The sequence below is a fragment of the Oryctolagus cuniculus genome, chromosome 18 (genome assembly GCF_051225735.1).
Source record: "Oryctolagus cuniculus isolate XC-2025 breed Fujian yellow rabbit chromosome 18, ASM5122573v1, whole genome shotgun sequence".
NCBI classification, from domain to species: Eukaryota; Metazoa; Chordata; class Mammalia; order Lagomorpha; family Leporidae; genus Oryctolagus; species Oryctolagus cuniculus.
The window spans coordinates 4,025,943-4,043,866 of record NC_142884.1 but is presented as its reverse complement, the minus strand read 5'-3'; the positions used below and the strand labels follow the sequence as shown (position 1 = coordinate 4,043,866).

Below are 17,924 nucleotides of genomic sequence, written 5' to 3'. Positions count from 1 at the left end.
GGCCACAGCCAACCAATCACTGCCCAGACGTCGTCACGGGGTTCCCCTCTGTTTTCTAAAAGGAGTTTCATTATCTCAGGTTTCACATAGTTCTCTTTCACATAATTTAAAATGATTGTGGTAAGACCTAAAGATATTTAAGTGACCCAATATTACTTATACGTGTCATGTTTTGACCCACGTCTGTATGCGGACCAGAGGGAGCGTATCTAAGTCCTCAATCATGTATTCATCCTTGGTGGCTAACAATAAAAATGCCATGACTTTTGCACACACGATGGACAGGGCTCTCATTCCGTCTTCTGCAGATGGAAACAGTTTTCAAACCACACCGCAGGTCCTCTCCTTTCCCAGTGTGCGTTCTCGATGCCCTTGTAGAAATCAGTAGACTGTAACAGGTGACCGTCCGTCTGGGTTCTCTCTGCTGTCCCAATGTCCCCGCGTATTCGTATTTCTTGCCATGCTGTGTGGACACCACAGCTGTGTCGTGTGTCTTGAATCAGACTGTGAGATACCTCGGCTTGGGGCTTTAGTCTCACGGTGGTTTTAATATTTGGGGCTTTTGTGGTTCCATGTAAATCATGAGTTTTGTTTCACTCCAGGCTGCTGGAGGTCTGGGCTCTGCTAAGTGGAGCTGTGTGGATCTCCCTTGGAGCGCTGACGGGAGTTCGTGTGTGTACCGCGATCCTGTGACCTGACGGTGACCAGTGAGGGCAGTTTCTGGTTGAGACGTTGGGTTGTCTTTAGGTAAGATGACGTCATCAGCAAAGAGAGGTAGTCTTAGGTAAGATGGCGTCATCAGCCAAGAGAGCCGACATGGCTTCTTCCTTCCCAATTCGGACGCTTCTGTGGCTTCTTCTCGCCCACCTGCTCTGGCGAGGACTTGCAGGGCCATGCAGAGCAGCAGTCAGGGTTCATGTTTCCTACAAGGACCCGCACTCTTCCTCTACAGAGACAGCGGCAAAGCAGCGGACACTCCCCTCAGTGACGTCTGAGCGCAGCATGTCGGCGTGCGCCTGCGCAGTCACTGGTTGGCTTGTGCGCAGTAGCGTGTCATCATACGCATGCACAGTCCTGTGTTGTGCGCATGTACAGTCACGTGTCAGGCTGTGTCCCCGAGGCCAGTGGCGGTGTGCGCCTGCGCAATCCCTTGTCGACATGCGCATTTGCAGTCCAGAGTCGATGTACGTGTGCGCGAGGCCGCCTCAGGTGAGTCCGTGTCCGCCCACACGGGGAAGCTGAGGCTCAGGGCAGAGGGGTGTGTGAGGGGACGCAGTGAGGGCGCCTCCCCCGGGAGTCAGGGCAGGCGGCAGGGAGGGGGCGGCGCAGGTCCTGGGAGGCCTCAGGGCCCCGCAGCGGGGTGGTCGGGTCAGGGGAAGCTGTGGCTGAGGGGCGTGGGAGCGGCGTCCGCGGCGGAGGGGGCGTCCGGGCCTCCCCCGCCCTGGGTCGGGCCCCGGGACCTCCGGGCCGGGCGGGAGCGGGTCTGCGCCCACCTGCGTCCTCCGGAAGTGGCCAGGCTGCGACCCCACAGGAGGGGCTGAGGGCGGGGACGACCCCACCCCGGGGCGCATCAGCCCACCTGAGGGGCGGCTCCGGGAGGCCCGTGTCCTTGGTGCTGGGTCCTGGCCCTGGGAGAGGAGGGCGGAGCCGGCTGACAGGGCGGGGCGGGGCCCCATCCCTGCAGGGAGCCTGTGCCCCCATCCTGGGGACTGAGGGCCTGGCTGGGGTGGGGGCGGTGCCCCTTCCTGTGGGGCTGCGGGCTAAACAGCCCTGCGATGCTGGGAGGACCCGGCCTCAGAGCGGCCTCAGAGTGTCCACACCCGGTGTGTGTCCGTGCCGCGGGCGCTGTGCTGGGCCAGTGGAGAGGATGCTATGACCCGCCCTCGTGGTCCTGCTCTGCCTGGGGAGAAGGGAAGACAGGGAGGGGAGACCCTGCTCTGGGAGGGACCCCGCCCCCGCCCCCGCCCCCGCCCACAGCCAAGCCCTGCTCCCTGGAGACCCCAGGCTCAGGAGCCCCGGGGAGGAGAGGGCATGCGCAGGGGCAGGGGAAACCTCTCACGGGGAGCTCTCCTCCAGGGCTATGCGGGCCCCAGGACCCGAGTGCAGGCAGGTGAGCGTGCCCCCACTGTGCCGGGTCCCCCACCCCCACCCCATGGGACAAGGGCCACCCCGGGCAGCTGGGGTGGGGACAGCAGCTCTGTCTGGTGAGGAGGGCGTCTGGGAGGGTCCTGGCCTGCGAGGGGACGTGGTCCTGGGACCCAGCCTCTGGTTTCCTTCCAGGGACCCTCCCCAGACCCAGCGTCCGGGCTGAGCCAGGCTCTGTGATCGCCCTGGGCAGGCCTGGGGCCCTGTGGTGTTGGGGACCCTGGAGGCCCAGGAGTGCCGTCTGTATAGAGAGGGAATCCCAGAGCCCTGGGACAGACAGATGCCCCTGGAGCCTGGAAACAAGGCCAAGTTCCCCACCCTCTCATGGCTGAGGTGTACGCGGGGCGCTACCGCTGTGTCTGCCTCAGCGCTGCTGGCTGCTCAGAGCCCAGTGCCGCCCTGGAGCTGGGGTGACAGTGAGGAAGCCACACCTGAGCAGGAGCTGGGTAGGTCATGGGGACGCTGAGAGGAGGCATAGATGGGAATTGGGTGCGGGGCCTGGGCTCCTGGGCCAGACACCCAGAGTGAGGGCAGTGGACCTGCAGGGCAGGAGGGAGAAGGGTGTGGGCGGAGCCAGGGTGCAGCCCCGCCCCTCTTCCCTCCTGACCCAGCAGGGCCCTCGGTGGTTCCTGCAGAGGGTCTGATGGGGTCACACAGGACTCGGGGTCTGTCCAGCACCCTGCCCGGCAGCACTGGGCCAGGCTCCCACAGGGGCTGCAGTAGATGCAGCACTGGACAGCACCCCACCCAGGACAGGCCTCACTGACACCGCTGGGGTTCAGTGGGCCTCTAGACCAGGACAGAGACTGCTCGGGCGCAGCGGCACAGGCCATGGCGCAGTGTGGGCCCCGGACCTGCTGCTGTAGGGAGAGCTCACCAGGCTGTGGGTGCTGCATGGCCCGGCCCCTGTGGGGCTCACTTGGTGACCCAGCAGCACAGGGCAGCCCGACAGGGTGCCGTGGAGGCGGCTCATTAGAGGGCCACGCTGAGTTGGGTCGCGAGACATGGGGGCATGGAAGTACGAAGTCCGGTGCAGGGCCGGGGTCTCCTCTTTCTCACAGTCCTCTCCATGTTCTCAGGGGGACCGGAGCCCAGCAGCCCCTCGCACCCCCAGCCAGGCTCCCCAGCTAGTGAGTCAGCTACAGGCCTGACCCAGGGCTCAGGCTGCTGCGGGGAGGTGGGGTCCTGGGTGACTGAGGCTGGAGGGGCCTAGGTGACCCCTCTGTGCATGCCCCCAGCCCCAGCACCCAGGACCACACCCTGGAGAACCTCATCCCCATGGGCGTGCCGGGCTTGGTCCTGCTGGGCCTCGGGCTTCTGCTGGCGGAGGCTTGGTACAGCCAGAGAAGGACCTGAGCCGCAGGCCAGCGATGACCTGGAGAGAGGACAGCCCTGGGTCAGTGAGGCTGTGCCCCGGGGGAGGGGGGAGGCCGGGCATGGGCGGTGAGAAGCCTTGGGAAGTGGGCGGAGCTCACCTGGGGTTGCAGGAATCCTGCTCAGGGGCAGGAACCCTGGTGGGCCACTGTCTGTGCTGCTTCCCCGGGCTGCCATGCGCATTCTGGGAAGGGGCTCCAGCCTCCCGCAGCCCTGCCCACCGCCCTGCAGGCTCCCGTGCGGTTCTGTGCTGTTCCTCTCCAGGGACCGCACACAGCTCAGTGGCCCTGAGTGTCCACAGGAGCCCACCTAGAGGGCGGTGATGCCAGGATTCACTCCCCTTGACCTTTAGCAATTGTGCCAGGAAATGGGCGGGACACCAGTCACTCAAGATGAATTCTAAATTGCACTCACCAGAGGAGGCGATGACACATGGGCTCACATGTGGGAGGTCACAGTTAATGGATCCGGGCCGGCACTGTGGCGTTATGCATAAAAGCTGCCGCCTGAGGTGCCAGCATCCCCTGTGGGTACCAGTTCGAGTCCTGGCTGCTCCACTTCCAATCAAGCTCTCTGCTATGGCCTTGGAAAGCAGCAGAAGATGGCCCAAGTGCTTAGGCCCCTGCATCCATCTGGGGGACTCAGAAGAAGCACCTGGCTCCTGGCTGGGGATCAGCCAAGCTCTGGCTGTGAGGGCCCATTGGGACTGAACCAGCAGATGGATACCTCTCTCACCTTCTCTCTGTAACTGTGACTTTCAAATAAATATTTTAAAAAACTTGTGGCTCATCAAACTCTAAGGTAAAATCCGAGATGAACGTGGGACTCCACCTTCCAAGAGGACCACACAGAAGTGAAAGACTGAAAGTGTGTGCAGGGTTTCTTCAGGCACAGAAAGTTCAAGGTCACCTGGATTTCTCAGTGCTCGCCTAACATAAACCCCACAACACGGTTGGCTCTGGTGGACGGCAGCACCCGGTGTTCTGGAAGAGTGCGGATGCCTGCCCGGCTTCCTCTGATGGCTGATTACTCTGCAAGTCTGCATTTCCCACACAGTTCCGTGAGGCGGGATTAAGCGTGTGTCTGGATGCTTCTCCCGAGTTTCCAGTTAAGGGGCTGGGGACTGCACCCCACTGCAGCGTAGCTTAGGGAGTAAAGCCAACACCTGTAGCACCGGCATCATTATGGCCTCCAGTTTGAATCTCAGCAGCTACACTTCTGATCCAGCTCCCTGCTAATGTGCCTGGGAAAGCAGTAGAATATGACCCAAATGCTTGGGTCCCTGCACCCACGTGGGAGACCCAGAAGAAGCTCCCGGCTTCTGGCTTCATCCTGAGAGTGAGCCAGCAGGTGGGAAATCTGTCGCTGTCTCTCCTCTCTATGTCTCTCCCTCTCAAATAAATCAGTCTCTGAAAAATTTTTTTAAACATTCCTAGAAGGAAATACCTGGGTAAATGTGACCTCAGACTTCATCACAGCATCTTAGCTGTTGGCAAAAGTACAAGGAACAAAGGAGAAAGTGGCTGAATTGATCATCCCCAAAACTGCAGAACTGTGCACCATGGACAGCTCTCAAGGAACAGAAAGACAACGAACACATGGTGTAAAGATCTGGAAGCCACAACAGGAAAAGCAAGGCTGCAGCTCACTCAGCATAAGGGCAGGGAACTGAAAATAATGCCACAGAGAGGCACCCCCGACACCCACCACACTGGTCACTTCTCAAAGACAAAGCAGGCAGAATGTGGTCAGGGTGTGGGGAAATCGCAGCCCTGAGACGCGGCTGGAATGTGCAGGGTTCAGCCACTGCGGCAAGAGGCTCCTAGTTCCTCAAAGCATCTGACCCAGCGTAGGCACAACACTAGCAGCCCACCCCCTGCATGGAGTCAGCCACTCCCATGGACCCCACATGCTGGCAAAGTTCAGGGTCAGGTGCAGCGCTCACCAGTGTGCTGAGTGCAGGCTCTGTGGAGCATTCTCACCACCGAGGGCCCAGGGGGAGGCTCTGAAAACCCATCCAGGGATGGTGCACACAGGCATCTGTCCAAGCACGGCCAGCCAGGGACAGGAGCCAGATGTGCACCGGGGATGGGGGCTCAGGGAGCTGGGTCCCTGGCTCTGTGGGAACACTGCAGAGCCCCAGGAAGCCATGAAGTGAGGATGCGTGCGGCAGGAGGTGCAGCCACACACAAAGGGCCCCGCATAGCACCCTTCCCAGAAACACCCAGGGCTGGGAGCCCACAGAGCCCTGGGGCGGGCGGGGCTGGAGGCTGCATGGTGCCAGCTTCCTCCTGAGGCGAAGCTGTGCGGGTTTTCCATTTCTGCAGCTTTACTGTGAATGCCACTGAGTGCACGCTTTGCCAGCTCCTGTTTCTGGGAGGGGGACTTCCTCTCAACCAGACGCAGGGCTAAGGAGAGGACAGATGCCTGTCAGTGCCTTTACACCCGAGGCTATGACGAGCCACCGTGCATTCTCTCATGGGGCCCCCACCCCAGTGCAGGCAGCTGAGAGCCTGCCCTCTGCCCTCCACCCCCAAACATGGCTGAGGATGGGGTCTTCCATTCTGTCTGGGACCCGGGATCCCTTCTGATTCACTCTGGGGACGGCGGGCACTCGTAGGGACTTCTGAGGAGTGGTGCCTACCAGAACGGTGCTGTCCCCACGTCTGAATCTGGAAGGGACACTGCAGGACCCTGAGACCGGAGTGCTGCGGCCACGGCCACCCAGAGAGGGGAGGTCTCGGGCATCCCCCCACCACAGAGACGCTGGGGGATGACATCACCTGTTCAGGTCGCTCAGGAAGCGTCACCCCCATGTCATCCAGGAGCACGGAGCCCAGGTGCTCAGATCAGGTGAGGGGCTTAGGACACAAGTGATGGGGACCCTGAGCCTCACACAGAGTGTGGATCTGCAAACAGGCCCAGTCCCCTGCTCCCAGTCCCCTTCCATCAGAATATCCCAGCACAGGGTGTGAGGCATGGGACCCCGGAGGGCCTGGGGCTATGGCACCCCCATGCTCTCAGTTTCTGAGGGAGCTCGGGTTCTCTGCCCCATAAGGTGCCCTCCCCTCCTCAAGCCCCTTACTGGGACCCAGGCCAGGCGGCATAAGGCAGGACCTCACCCCAAGGCCCCTGTCCTCTTTTGTGTGTTCTCCTGCACCTGCCACAGGCACAGCTGGGCTGCAGCTCAGCCACACCTCGGCAACGTCTGCCTTCTTCATCTGCTCCTGTTGCTGTCACCCACCTCACAGGATCCAGCCCCCACACCTGCACTCAGCAGTCAGGAAGGGGAAGTGCCTGCCTCGGCCACCCGGCCTGTGCAGGGAGAACCAGAACCCTAACCGGGCAGCTTCTGGGCACGGCCCACGAGGGGCACACCCTGGGTGGGGTTGGAGCAGGGGAGGGAGGCAGGGCAGGCACAGCACAGGGGGCAGCAGAGGCGGAGGCCTGGTCCTAGCTGTCCCCAGAGCCCGCTGTGTCCTGGGCTCCGTCCTCAGGGACAGCGGAGGAGGTCGGGGAGGGGCTGCTCCCTTACTGTGAGGCCGCAGGTGAGGAACCCGTGACGTCTCCCTGCTCATCTCCAGCCGGGCTCTGGGCTGCGCCCCTCACAGCTGCTCTGCTCCACGGGACGATAGGTGGCGGGGCTCAGACCCCAGACCTCACTGCCCTCCTCTGCCTGGGTGAGCCGGGGACACGGGGACAATGGGACCCCTCACAGGTGTGGAGGGGAGAGTGCCATGCCCCAGCTCTGACCCCAGGACTCAGAGGACCAGGGCAGGCCTGGGCGTCTCTGCAGGGGTGGGGAGTGGGGAGCAGCTCTCACGGGGACTCTCTTCCAGGGCTTTGCCGACGCCAGGGGATAAGGCACAGGCGGGTTAGTCCTCCCCTGACCTGGCTCAGCCCCAGGGGCCCAGGCAGCTAGGGGTTAAGGAACCCAGTGGGTTGGGCTGATGGTGATGGCTGGGAGGGGCTGGGAGTGCAGCTGGGGAATGGGGTGGTGGAGGGGGCGGCACCTGGGGTCTGCAGCTCTGATTCCCTTCCAGGGACCCTCCCCAAGCCCTCCATCTGGGCCGACCCAGGCCCCCTGGTCGCCGTGGGGAGCGCTGTGACCCTCTGGTGCCAGGGGTCTCTGCAGGCTGAGATCTATCGTGTGTATAAAGAGGGCAGCCCACTGCCCTGGGAAATGCGGACTCAGTAGGACTCAAGACACAAGGCTGACTTCCCCATCACCATGTCCATGAGCTCCCAAGACACAGGGCAGTACTGGTGTGTGTATCGGACCCGCTTGGCCTCTCCCAGCCCAGTGACCCCCTGACCCTGGTGCTGACAGGTAAGGGGGTGTCCCTGCCCAGAGAGGCTCCAGCTCACAGAAAGAAGCCAAGTGGGTGCACGGGGCGGCACCCCCCCCGACATGCCTCTGCCCTCCCCTGCAGAAATGTTCCCAGCACCCTCCCGGTCAGCCCAGCCAAGCCTCGTGGTGGCATCAGGAGGGAACGTGTCCCTCTCCTGTCGCTCAGAGTATGATGATGCCCGCACTGCCCATCTGCTGAAGGAGGGCGGAGCCGGCCCCCTGCACAGCCTGGAAGCCAGGTTCTCCCATGGGGCTGGGGTGTGGCAGGCCACCTTCCTCCTGGGCCCTGTGGACGGCACCCAGGGGGGCATCTACAGGTGCTACTGCGCTCACAGCAGCCAGCCCCATGTGTGGTCACTGCCCAGTGAGCCCCTGGAGCTCCAGGTCACAGGTGAGGGGCCCGGTGCCCATGGAGCCTGGGTGGGGCGGGAGTTGCAGGAACACTGACCCCGCGGGAGTGGTGAACACCTGCACACCCTGCCGGCTGCAGGATGCTCCCTCCACATGCCGTCCTCTCTCTCAGGAATGTACAGGAAACCCTCCCTGCAGGCCCAGCAGGGCCCTCGGTGCCCTGGGGGGTGATGGTGGCCCTGCGCTGTGGCTCTGAGGAGGCGATGGACACCTTTCTCCTGCACAAAGTGGGCTCAGGCGCCCCTCCCCAGCACCTGCATGTCCCGGGTTCGGCCATGGCTGCTCAGGCCACCTTCACGCTGGGTCCTGTGACCTCGGCCCACGGGGCCACCTACAGGTGCTATGGCACCCCCAGCACCGACCCCTACCTGTGGTCATGGCGCAGTGACCCCCTGCAGCTCGAGGTGTCAGGTGAGGGCCCCAGCCCTGTGTCCTTGGTCATCCTGGTCGGTGCAGGGCTGCCTACAGGAGAGGGCTGGATGGGGAGGGGACCTAGGGTAGTTCACCAGGGACTTAGAACAGCAGTGGACTTCAGCCCGAGGGCCCGGGTCCTCAGTGCTGAGTCCTTGGGGAGGGCGGGGTCTCCTCCTCCTCACCATCCCGTCCCTGTTCTCAGGGGGACCGGAGCCCAGCAGCCCCTCGCACCCCCAGCCAGGCTCCCCCACTGGTGAGTCAGCTACAGGCCTGACCCAGGGCTCAGGCAGCTGTGGGGAGGTGGGGTCCTGTGTTACTTGGTCTGGCCAGCCTAGGTGACCCCTCCGTGCACCCCCCCCAGCCCCAGCGCCCCAGGACCACACCCTGGAGAACCTAATCCGCATGGGCGTGGCGGGCTTGGTCCTGCTGAGCCTCAGGCTTCTGCTGGCGGAGGCTTGGTACAGCCACAAGAGGACCCGGGCTGCAGGCCGGTGGTGTTCTGGAGAGGACAGCGCCGGTCAGAGAAGCCACGACCTAAGTGGCAGGGACGAGGAGATTCTGCGGGCACAGTGGGGAACCGTCCCCCACGGTGTGGGTGCTGGGAGCTGTCTGGGGGCATCAGGGGCTCTTTATTCAGCTGTGGACTTCTGCCCTGTGGCTGTGCCCTGTCCCGCCTGGCTCTCCCGTGGGACAGCGCCACCTGCAGGCCGCATGTGGACCTGCACCCGCCTCCCGCTTTGCTCCGCCCTCAGGGAGCCTTTTGCTCTGTTTCTGATGAATGCAGTTCCCAGTGCGCATGCGTGGGAATCCGCGTTTCCAGCCAAGAACACGGAGCTTGCGCCAAGTAACAGAAGAAACGAGCGAAATCGGATTTCAGGGTGGGCGAGGTCCATCTGGGGAGTGAACCAGCAGATGGAAGACTTTCTCTCTCTTTCTGTCTTGGTCTCTATTTAGCTCTGTAACTCTTTCAAACAAATGATTTTTTTTTAAAGTAAAGTTGTACATATTGTGAATGTACTAAAAGTCAGCAAGCTATACCCTTTAAAGGGCTGGTTTTATGTTATTTGAATTTCAGCACAATAAAGAAGGAAAACTTTGTTTCGTGGAACTACCTTACAATCCAACAGTTCCTCTCCTGCACATATAACCACAGGGACTGAAGCAGGACCCCAAGCAGGTGTTTGCATCCACGGGTTCAGAGCAGCCTCATTCACATGAGCCCAAAGATGCCAACAACCAGAAGAAGCACAACAGGTGAGTGCGTCCACAACAGGCGGTGTTTGTAGACACGGCTGATACTCTCCTGTTAGAAAAGAAGGAGGGTCTGGATAATCGTGCAGAAAGCCTGAGATATGACAATACAGAAATCAGCCGGTGTCACAGACACCATGCTCTGATTCTGCTCTGAGAGGTGCCCGGGGGTGCAGATTCAGAGGGCAGAACATGGACTCGGGCGTGGGGAGGGAGCATGCAGATGCCTGCTGAGTGGGTCTGGGGTTTCTGTCTCTGCTAATGAAGATGTTTGTGACAGGGGCTGGTGGGTACACGACACAGTGAACGTGAGAGGTAGCTACAGCATGAATTAAATTTCTGTCAGGTCTGTAATCTGTGCTCTGTGAATTTCAGCTCGATTAAGAAGGAAGACACAATTAGCAAAAACATTTTTGCCACCGGTTTTTCCCTTTAAATGCACACATAATAATTTAGGAGGCGCAGCGTGGAATTCGAAGGTGTGCTCACCTCACCAGGGTGTTCCCATCTCGTCATGTCTTGTGTTTGAGGCCCCCAGCCCCTCTTGTCGAGTTGTTTATTAAAACACTCAACAGGGCTGGTGCTGTGGCTCACTTGGTTAATCCTCCGCCAGTGGCACCGGCCCCACGGTTTCTAGTCCCAGTTGGGGCTCCGGGTAGTAGTCCAGGTTGTTCCTCTTCCAGTCCACTCTCTGCTGTGGCCTGGGTGGCAACAGTTTTTGATCCAAGTGCTTGGGTCCCGGCGTTTACATGGGAGACCGGAAAGAAGTACCCAGCTCCTCGCTTTCAATCAGCTCAGCACTGGCTGTAGCGGCCATTAGGAGAGTGAACCAAAGGAAGGAAAACCTTTCTCTCTGTCTCTCTCACTGTCTATAACTCTACCTGTCACACACACACACACACACACACAACAAGTTATGTGAGCAACAGTTGCCTCCTTGTGCTGTGCAGACTAGAGCCATTCCTTCTATGTGATTACACTTTGGGACCTGTGGACCAAACCTCCCTCCATCTCTCCCACAAGACCCTTTGATGCATTATTGATCACCATCCTACTGTGCTGCTACGAGATCAACTTTTCCAACTTCCGCATAGAAGAGAGAACTTACATTGGATTCCTGGGAAGGCGTATTTCACTTCATGTTCTCCGGTCCCACCCATTTCTCCACAAATGACTGGGTTTCTTTAACACATTTTTTTGACAGGCAGAGTTAGATAGAGAGAGAGAGAGACAGAGAGAAAGGTCTTCCTTCCATTGGTTCACTTCATTCATGGTTGCTACGGCCGGCGGGCTGCGCCGATCTGAAGTCAGAAGCCAGGTGCTTCCTCCTGGTCTCCCATGTGGGTGCAGGGCCTGAGGACTTGGGCCATCCTCCAATACCTTCCTGGACCTCAGCAGAGAGCTGGACTGGAAGAGGAGCAACCAGGACAGAATCTGGCACCCCAAACAGGACTAGAACTTGGGGTTCTGGTGCCGCAGGTGGAGGATTAGCCTAGTGAGCTGGGCGCTGGCCTAACACATTTTTACAACAGAATTATAGGGTGGGAGTTGGGACAGCAGTTAAGTCACTGCTTGGGATGCCTGAATCCCACAGCAGAGTGCCTGGGTTAGGTCCAGATCTACCTCTGAGGTGGCTTCCATTACTGCACACCTAGGAGACAGGCAGTGGCTCAATGCTTGGTTCCTGCCTCCAGGAGGGAGATTGGCTGCAGCTCCAGGCTCCTGACAACCTAGAGCAGCTCTGGCTATCACCAGCATTTGGGTGGTGAACCAGCAAACAACAGATCTCTCCCTCTTTCTCTTCCTCTTTCAAACAAAATCATAAGTATTTTAAAATAAACTAATGATAGGCCTCTCATCTTAATTTATTTCTGCCCCTCCCATTCCCCGAGAATGGGAACAAATGGTTTCTCTCTGCTAGTCCACCAAACTCTAGGCTGTATTTTCTTCCAAGTGGTTTTCCTATTCCTATCATATCTGCCGGACTAGGTTCTGTGATTGCCTGGAGTGGGAGTGTGAAGATCCTGTGCCAGGAAACCCCTGTATCTTCCTTGTACCAACTGGAGATCTTGGGAAGCCACACACGAGGTGGTGGACAAGGAAGTGGGGTTGCAGAAGGAGGCTGATTCATCAGGACTCCCATGGATACAACACTGCAGGGTGTTACCAGTGCTGACAGGGTGAGGACTCCCATGAATACAACACTGCAGGGTGTTACCAGTGCCGACATAGGGAGGACTCCCACAGATACAACAATACACGGTGTTACCAGTGCCTACATAGGGAGGACTCCCACAGATGCAACAATGCACGGTGTTACCAGTGGCAACGTAGCACGGATTCACAGGATACAACATCCCAGGGTGTTACCAGTATTGACAGAAGGAGCGTCACCTGGGCAGCCCCCAGTGTTGCCCTAGAGTTGGTGGTGCTGGGTGAGGAGACAGCCAGGGTCTTCAGCCCTCATGTGGGAATTTTACCTGATTTTTAATAGACTTCGAGAATGGTTTTAGGGAACAAATGAGAAGTTACCACATGGAGTTGCTATAGACCCTTCACCCAGCTCCCTGTTAGCATTGTAGGTTAATATGGCACATTTCTTCCCAGCTCCCTTAGCTCAACTAGTCCATGGTTTATTTAGATTTCCTGTGTCAGAACCTAATCCTTTATCTTCGCCAGGATCTCACACTACCTCTGGTTCTCTCTGTCTCTTTAAGCCCTGTGATTCCCAGATTGGTGATGACCTTGATGACAGTTTTGAGGAACATGGACAAAGACTTTCAAGGACGCCCCGCCCTGGGAAGCTGTGTGACAGGACTGGGTGATGGGTCACTACGCAGAAGATGGGAGAAAAGAGCTGTCCCCAGCACAGCCCAGCAGGGACCCAGAGGATCTACGAGCGTGGCTGCTGCTGCGGATCTGGGGCACCTGGTTCCCAAGGGAGCCTCACCCTTCCTCCCCAGCACTTTCCGCGTGCAAGGAAGTCTACGTGCAACCTGAAGAGCCAAAGTGACTCCATTTAAAGAAAATTAAATAAAAAGCAGCCTCCGTTTCCCATAGCAGACCCGAGTCCTTGTAAAAGCGGGCATTCAGCCATTCCGGGGATATCAAAGCTTACCAAGGACAGCTCAGCAGACCAAAGGCAGCTCAGTAGAGATTACCAAATGAGGTAACTCCCTGAATCCAAGCCAAACGGAGACCCCCCTCCCCCGAATAAGAAAACCCCAGAACAGCCCCGTGCTGTAAGCCCCGGCTGATGTAACCATGTGGTTTTTTCCTTTAAAAGTGCTCCTAAACAAAGGCCGGGGCCTTTTTCTGACCTCTGTTGCGTCGCCTGGTCAGATGAATTCCTGCCATGTCTTGTACTTTTAAAATAAACCTTGCCTTTGCATTTAAAAGTGTGATCTGGTCGCTGATGGCTTCCTGGGGAGCTACTTAACTGGGCATAACACAAATCACCCCTGAGAAGTGGAGCGCCACACACCTGCTCCGGCCCAGCCTCCTCTGCAGCTCTACCCCCAGGGCGCCCCGCCTACGTATCTTGAGGGGGTGTCTGGGACCCCTGCTTTCCGGAAGAGCGCGTCTGCGGTTTCCAGAAGAAAAGTGCAGGGTCTCTGAGTTTCTGGAAGGGGGGTGTGCGGGGTTTCTGGAAGAGTGCTTCCAACTCCCCGGGTTTCCAGAAGAGAAGTGCGGGGTCTCTCAGTTTCCGGAAGTTGGTGTGTGGGGTCTCCAGAGAGCGCCCGAGATTCCCAGGTCTCCGGAAGAGCGCGTTTGAACTCTGCAGGTCTCCGGAGGAGGGGACTGGGGTCTCCGGGCCCATTCCCGAGGCTCCCCGGTTTCCGGTAGAGGGCGTCTGGCAATTCCGGTCCGTCCACCATTAACCTTCTCTCTACCCGGAAGCTCCCCTTCAGCCACACCTGCCCCTCGAACCCTGGTACCACGCCCGCTTCCTGGTTTACATCTCGAGGGTGGCAACTCCCTGAGTGCGTGGGCGGCTCCTTGGCTCACCTGTCCGCAACAGTGTGGGACAAGAAGGGATCCTGGGCTGCACCACCCCTCCGGGCCCAGACCCCCACCGCTCCCTTCTCCTAGCGCAGGTCGGGCACAGGGGAGGAGCTAACGGAGAGGAGACCCTTAGACACCTGCGCGCCCTCGTTCCTGCGGTGCAGCTCACATCGCTGTCATCGATCAACCGAGGCGAAGGGGGCCCGAATCAAGGCGTCCTCACTGTGGAATAAGACTCGGCCATGGCACGAGTGAAATCCGGGCGTTTGCAGCAAACCGAGGCACTGCGGACACTGTGGGAGTGAGACAAGCCAGGCACAGAGGAGAACCCACGCGGGAAGTCACTCAGCTGTGGGCTGTGAGGAACTCGGGGAGCAGCATGGTGGTCACCAGGGGAGGGCGTGGGATCCGCAGGTCAGAGTGCAGAGCTACAGAATCACGTGGGAGAAGAGGTCTAGAGGTGTAGTGTGCGTCATGGCGACTGTAGTTAATAACGCTCACGGCATGGGCAGCTGAAATTGCTTAAAACTGTGTCAGATGCTCCCAGCACACAATAAGTCTGTGAGGTAATGCACACGTTATCTAGCTTGGGTTAGCTCTTCCACTCTGTGTGTGTGTGTGTGTGTGTGTGCGTGTTTCATGTTTACATGACAAATAGACACAAATACAGCCTTTGGCTTCAAAGTAACTATTCTTCAAAAGGAGAAAGTGTGCTGCCCTCACCCCTTCTCTCAGGCTCCTGTGACAAGCCCTGCCTGGTGGTGGATCAGGATCTGGGGTGAGGCCAGCACAGAACATTTCCTTGCCATGTTGTAACTCCTCCAGCATCCTCTTGGATAAGTTCCAGTGAGCTCCCAGGGTGGGGGGAATGACTCCCTACCACAGTGCTAAAACCAGGGTGGCCAGGGAACCTTGGCTCTGGTCCTGGGAACCCCCGCGTCTCTGTGGTTGCCACCGTGGCAGCCCCCAGGTGTGGCAGCCCCCAGTGGTGCCCTGGAGCTCATGGTCACAGGTAGGTGTCTCTCAGCCCCAGTGTGTCCTCAGCAGAGGCTCCTGGCTGGCTGTCCAGGGCCCTGTCCACAGCACGGGTGTGCAGAGGAGCATGGGAACACAGCAGAGGGCACCACGACTTTGGCAAGGATGAGACATGAGTGGCTTCTCGCCACCCCCCACATTCAGTTCACATCCTCTGCCGCCCCCCAGGCAGTATCCCTGGGGACAGGAGGTCAGCTGAGCCAGGTGGGCATGGGGACAGCCGAGCAGCCAAGAGCGGTGCACACGCTGGAGCATGGTCGAGTCCCAGTGAGCCAGGTGAGAGCTGATGTTTGCGTGTCACAGCATGTCCACTCGACCCGGAGCAGCCTTCTTTCGATTCCTCTCAGACATGCGAAAATGTGAAAACATGCTAAGCCCACGGGCCATCCACAGAGAGGCCATGGGCTGGCTCTGGTCCTTGGGGCAGGATGTGCTGAGCTCTGCTGGGCACACAGCTGCACGAGAGGAAGTGCTGGTCAGGCCGTGCACAGAACTGCACCCATCAGCACACTCACACACACAGGCACACACACGCAGACACTCACACGCAGACACACAGATGCACACAGACATGCACAGATGGCTACACCCGAAGACACACATACACACATGCACACATACATGGGTGCACACACCTCCACACAGAGACACATGCATACACATATGTACACACATCAACAGGACACATTAGAAACAATCCCATAGGTATCTGGCTTCAAGGGCACAGAAATAAAGAGCCAGTGGTGGAGACGAAGGCTTAGTTGAGAGCCTTCTGGCTCGAGTGGGAGCGGAAGTGCGGGTACTCGGCAGACACTACCCAGGAGGTGGGCCCTGATGGGCTTTAGCACCTCCCAGGGAACAGAGACCCCGCCCCAAGTCCCTGAGGAGGGGGCTTTGAACCAAGGTCTCCACAGAGCTCCAGAGAGCGGGTGCTGTGGACAGAAAGCAGTCAGGACACTCGGCCCTCAGGGAAAAGCTCCGGTCACCACCCCAGCTGGCCACATGCAGGGAGCCTGCACCTGCAGATCTGGAAGCAAAGTTGTGAAACCCAACACCCGCGGCCTTCACAAGAACACAAGGCTGAGTCTGACTGAGTTGGGTGGGAACCTGCAAACCCACAGCGTCCACCAGAGAGCTGCCGCCTTCTGGGCACCCAGCCCCCGGGGGAACTGGGGGAGACCACAGAAAGGGAGCTGGGGCCCTCCACGGGAGTAGAACCCACTGCAGCTAAACCCTCAGAGAGAACAACCAGCCTCAGGAGGAAACAAAGAGCCCTCCCCCCTCGGGGCGGGAGCTCACTGGAACTTTATCCAAGAGGACGCTGGAGTAGTTACAACATGGCAAGGAAATGTTCTGTCCTGGCCTCACCCCAGACCCTGTTCCACGGTCAGGCAGGGCTTGTCACAGGAGCCTGAGAGAAGGGGTGAGGGCAGCACACTTTCTCCTTTTAAAGAATAGTTACTTTGAAGCCAAAGGCTGTATTTGTGTCTATTTGTCATGTAAACATGACACTTACACACACACACAGCCCTCCCATGATGCAACGGGAGGCCCGGGTTCGATTCCCGGCTGCAGGTCTGGGTCCAGCTGCCTGCTCATGCAGGTCCTGGAGCCGTGGTCCCGGGTTGGGTAGCTGGGCTCCTGCCTCCCGTTTGGGGATGTGGATTGAGCTCCTAGCCCCTGGCATTGGCCCTGTTCACCCCAGCCATCACAGGCATTTGGGGAGTGACCCAGCAGATGGAGCACTCCCTCGCTCTCTCTCTCTCTCTCTTCTCTCTCTGCCTCCCTCCCTCCCAAACTTTCTGAATTTAAAAATAGAAGATCAGAAACTCAGGTGAAAGCCAGAGTTGGACCCCCACCCCGGGAGACCCCGTGGGGACTTTGGCTTCATCCTCACGACATCAGGGTTGACTCGAGTTCCGTGGTCGGTGTTTGGAGAAAGCTGTGTTGGAGGAGCTCGGGGTGAGCCGGTCCCAGTAACCCAGGAGAAGAAACCCACCCCAGGTGTCGACCCCTGGAGCCAGAGCGGCCCTGCCTCGGTCCCGATGCTGTCCCTGAAATCCAGCCACTGTCATCTCCCCCAAGGCGAGTACTCACAGGCACGGATGTGATCAGGGCCCTGGGGGCACCAGCCAGGTCACACAGGCGGGGCCTTGTTCACTGTCACTTCCTGGGAGCACAGAAAACCCGCCTTCTCATCCCCACCCTCGCTCCTGCACCTGCAGGGAGATGGCCGCGGTCCTCCTGGTTCTGTTGCTCAGAAAGGAGACAGAGCCCACGCTCCCTTTTCCAGACGGGGGGAGTCCCACGTGTCTCCACGGCCGTGAGGAGTTTAAGTGGGGGACACGAAACCCTGTGCCCTCCCTCGTCTCCCCTGCATGTGGACAGCACGGTGACCTCCCAGGGCCGCCCCGGGACTGGGCTCCTCGATCTGCCTTCCCCTCTGTGCCGGAGCTGCAGATGCGCTGTGAACCCACCCAGACCCGGCCCTGGGGCACCAGAGATGACAGGAGCCACCCAGGCCAGCAATGGACGGGAGCTCTGGGGAGGGAGTGGTGTGGTGTTGAAGCTGACAGGAACACTGAGGGCGCAGGTGTGGTTGGATGTCTGTGGGGCCGTGATCAGGTGGTGGAGGGAGGGCTGTGACCCCACCTGTAAGAAAGTCAGTGTGAAATCCCCAGGGTGAGCGGCGTGGGGCCTCACCCACCACATCCTGTGCCCCTCGCCGGCCGGCCACACACACCTCCCGCCCGAATCTGCGCCATGCCCTCCCCACTCACAGCCCTGCTCTGCCTCGGTGAGTCCTGGTACGGGAGGGCAATGGAGGCCGGGGGTACGGGGGGGGGGGCAACACGACCCATGGTTCCTGCCTCCCAGGGCTGTGTCTGAGCTGGAGAATCAGCACCCAGAAGCGTGAGTCCTCCTTTCACTGCCCCAG

At 59.3% G+C, this 17,924-nt stretch overlaps 1 protein-coding gene across 1 annotated transcript in view; it reads left to right on the top strand.

The window, feature by feature from the left end:
- The window catches only part of LOC138848077 (immunoglobulin superfamily member 1-like), a 39,263-nt gene that overhangs the window by 7,783 nt on the left and 13,556 nt on the right, over positions 1-17,924 (top strand). Inside the window, 9 exon segments of the mRNA XM_089320111.1 lie at positions 7,563-7,713; positions 7,824-7,849; positions 7,953-8,261; positions 8,420-8,692; positions 8,898-8,948; positions 9,057-9,286; positions 9,849-9,949; positions 10,970-11,073; positions 17,789-17,899. Coding sequence (XP_089176237.1) covers positions 7,563-7,713; positions 7,824-7,849; positions 7,953-8,261; positions 8,420-8,692; positions 8,898-8,948; positions 9,057-9,286; positions 9,849-9,949; positions 10,970-11,073; positions 17,789-17,899 — 1,356 coding nt within the window.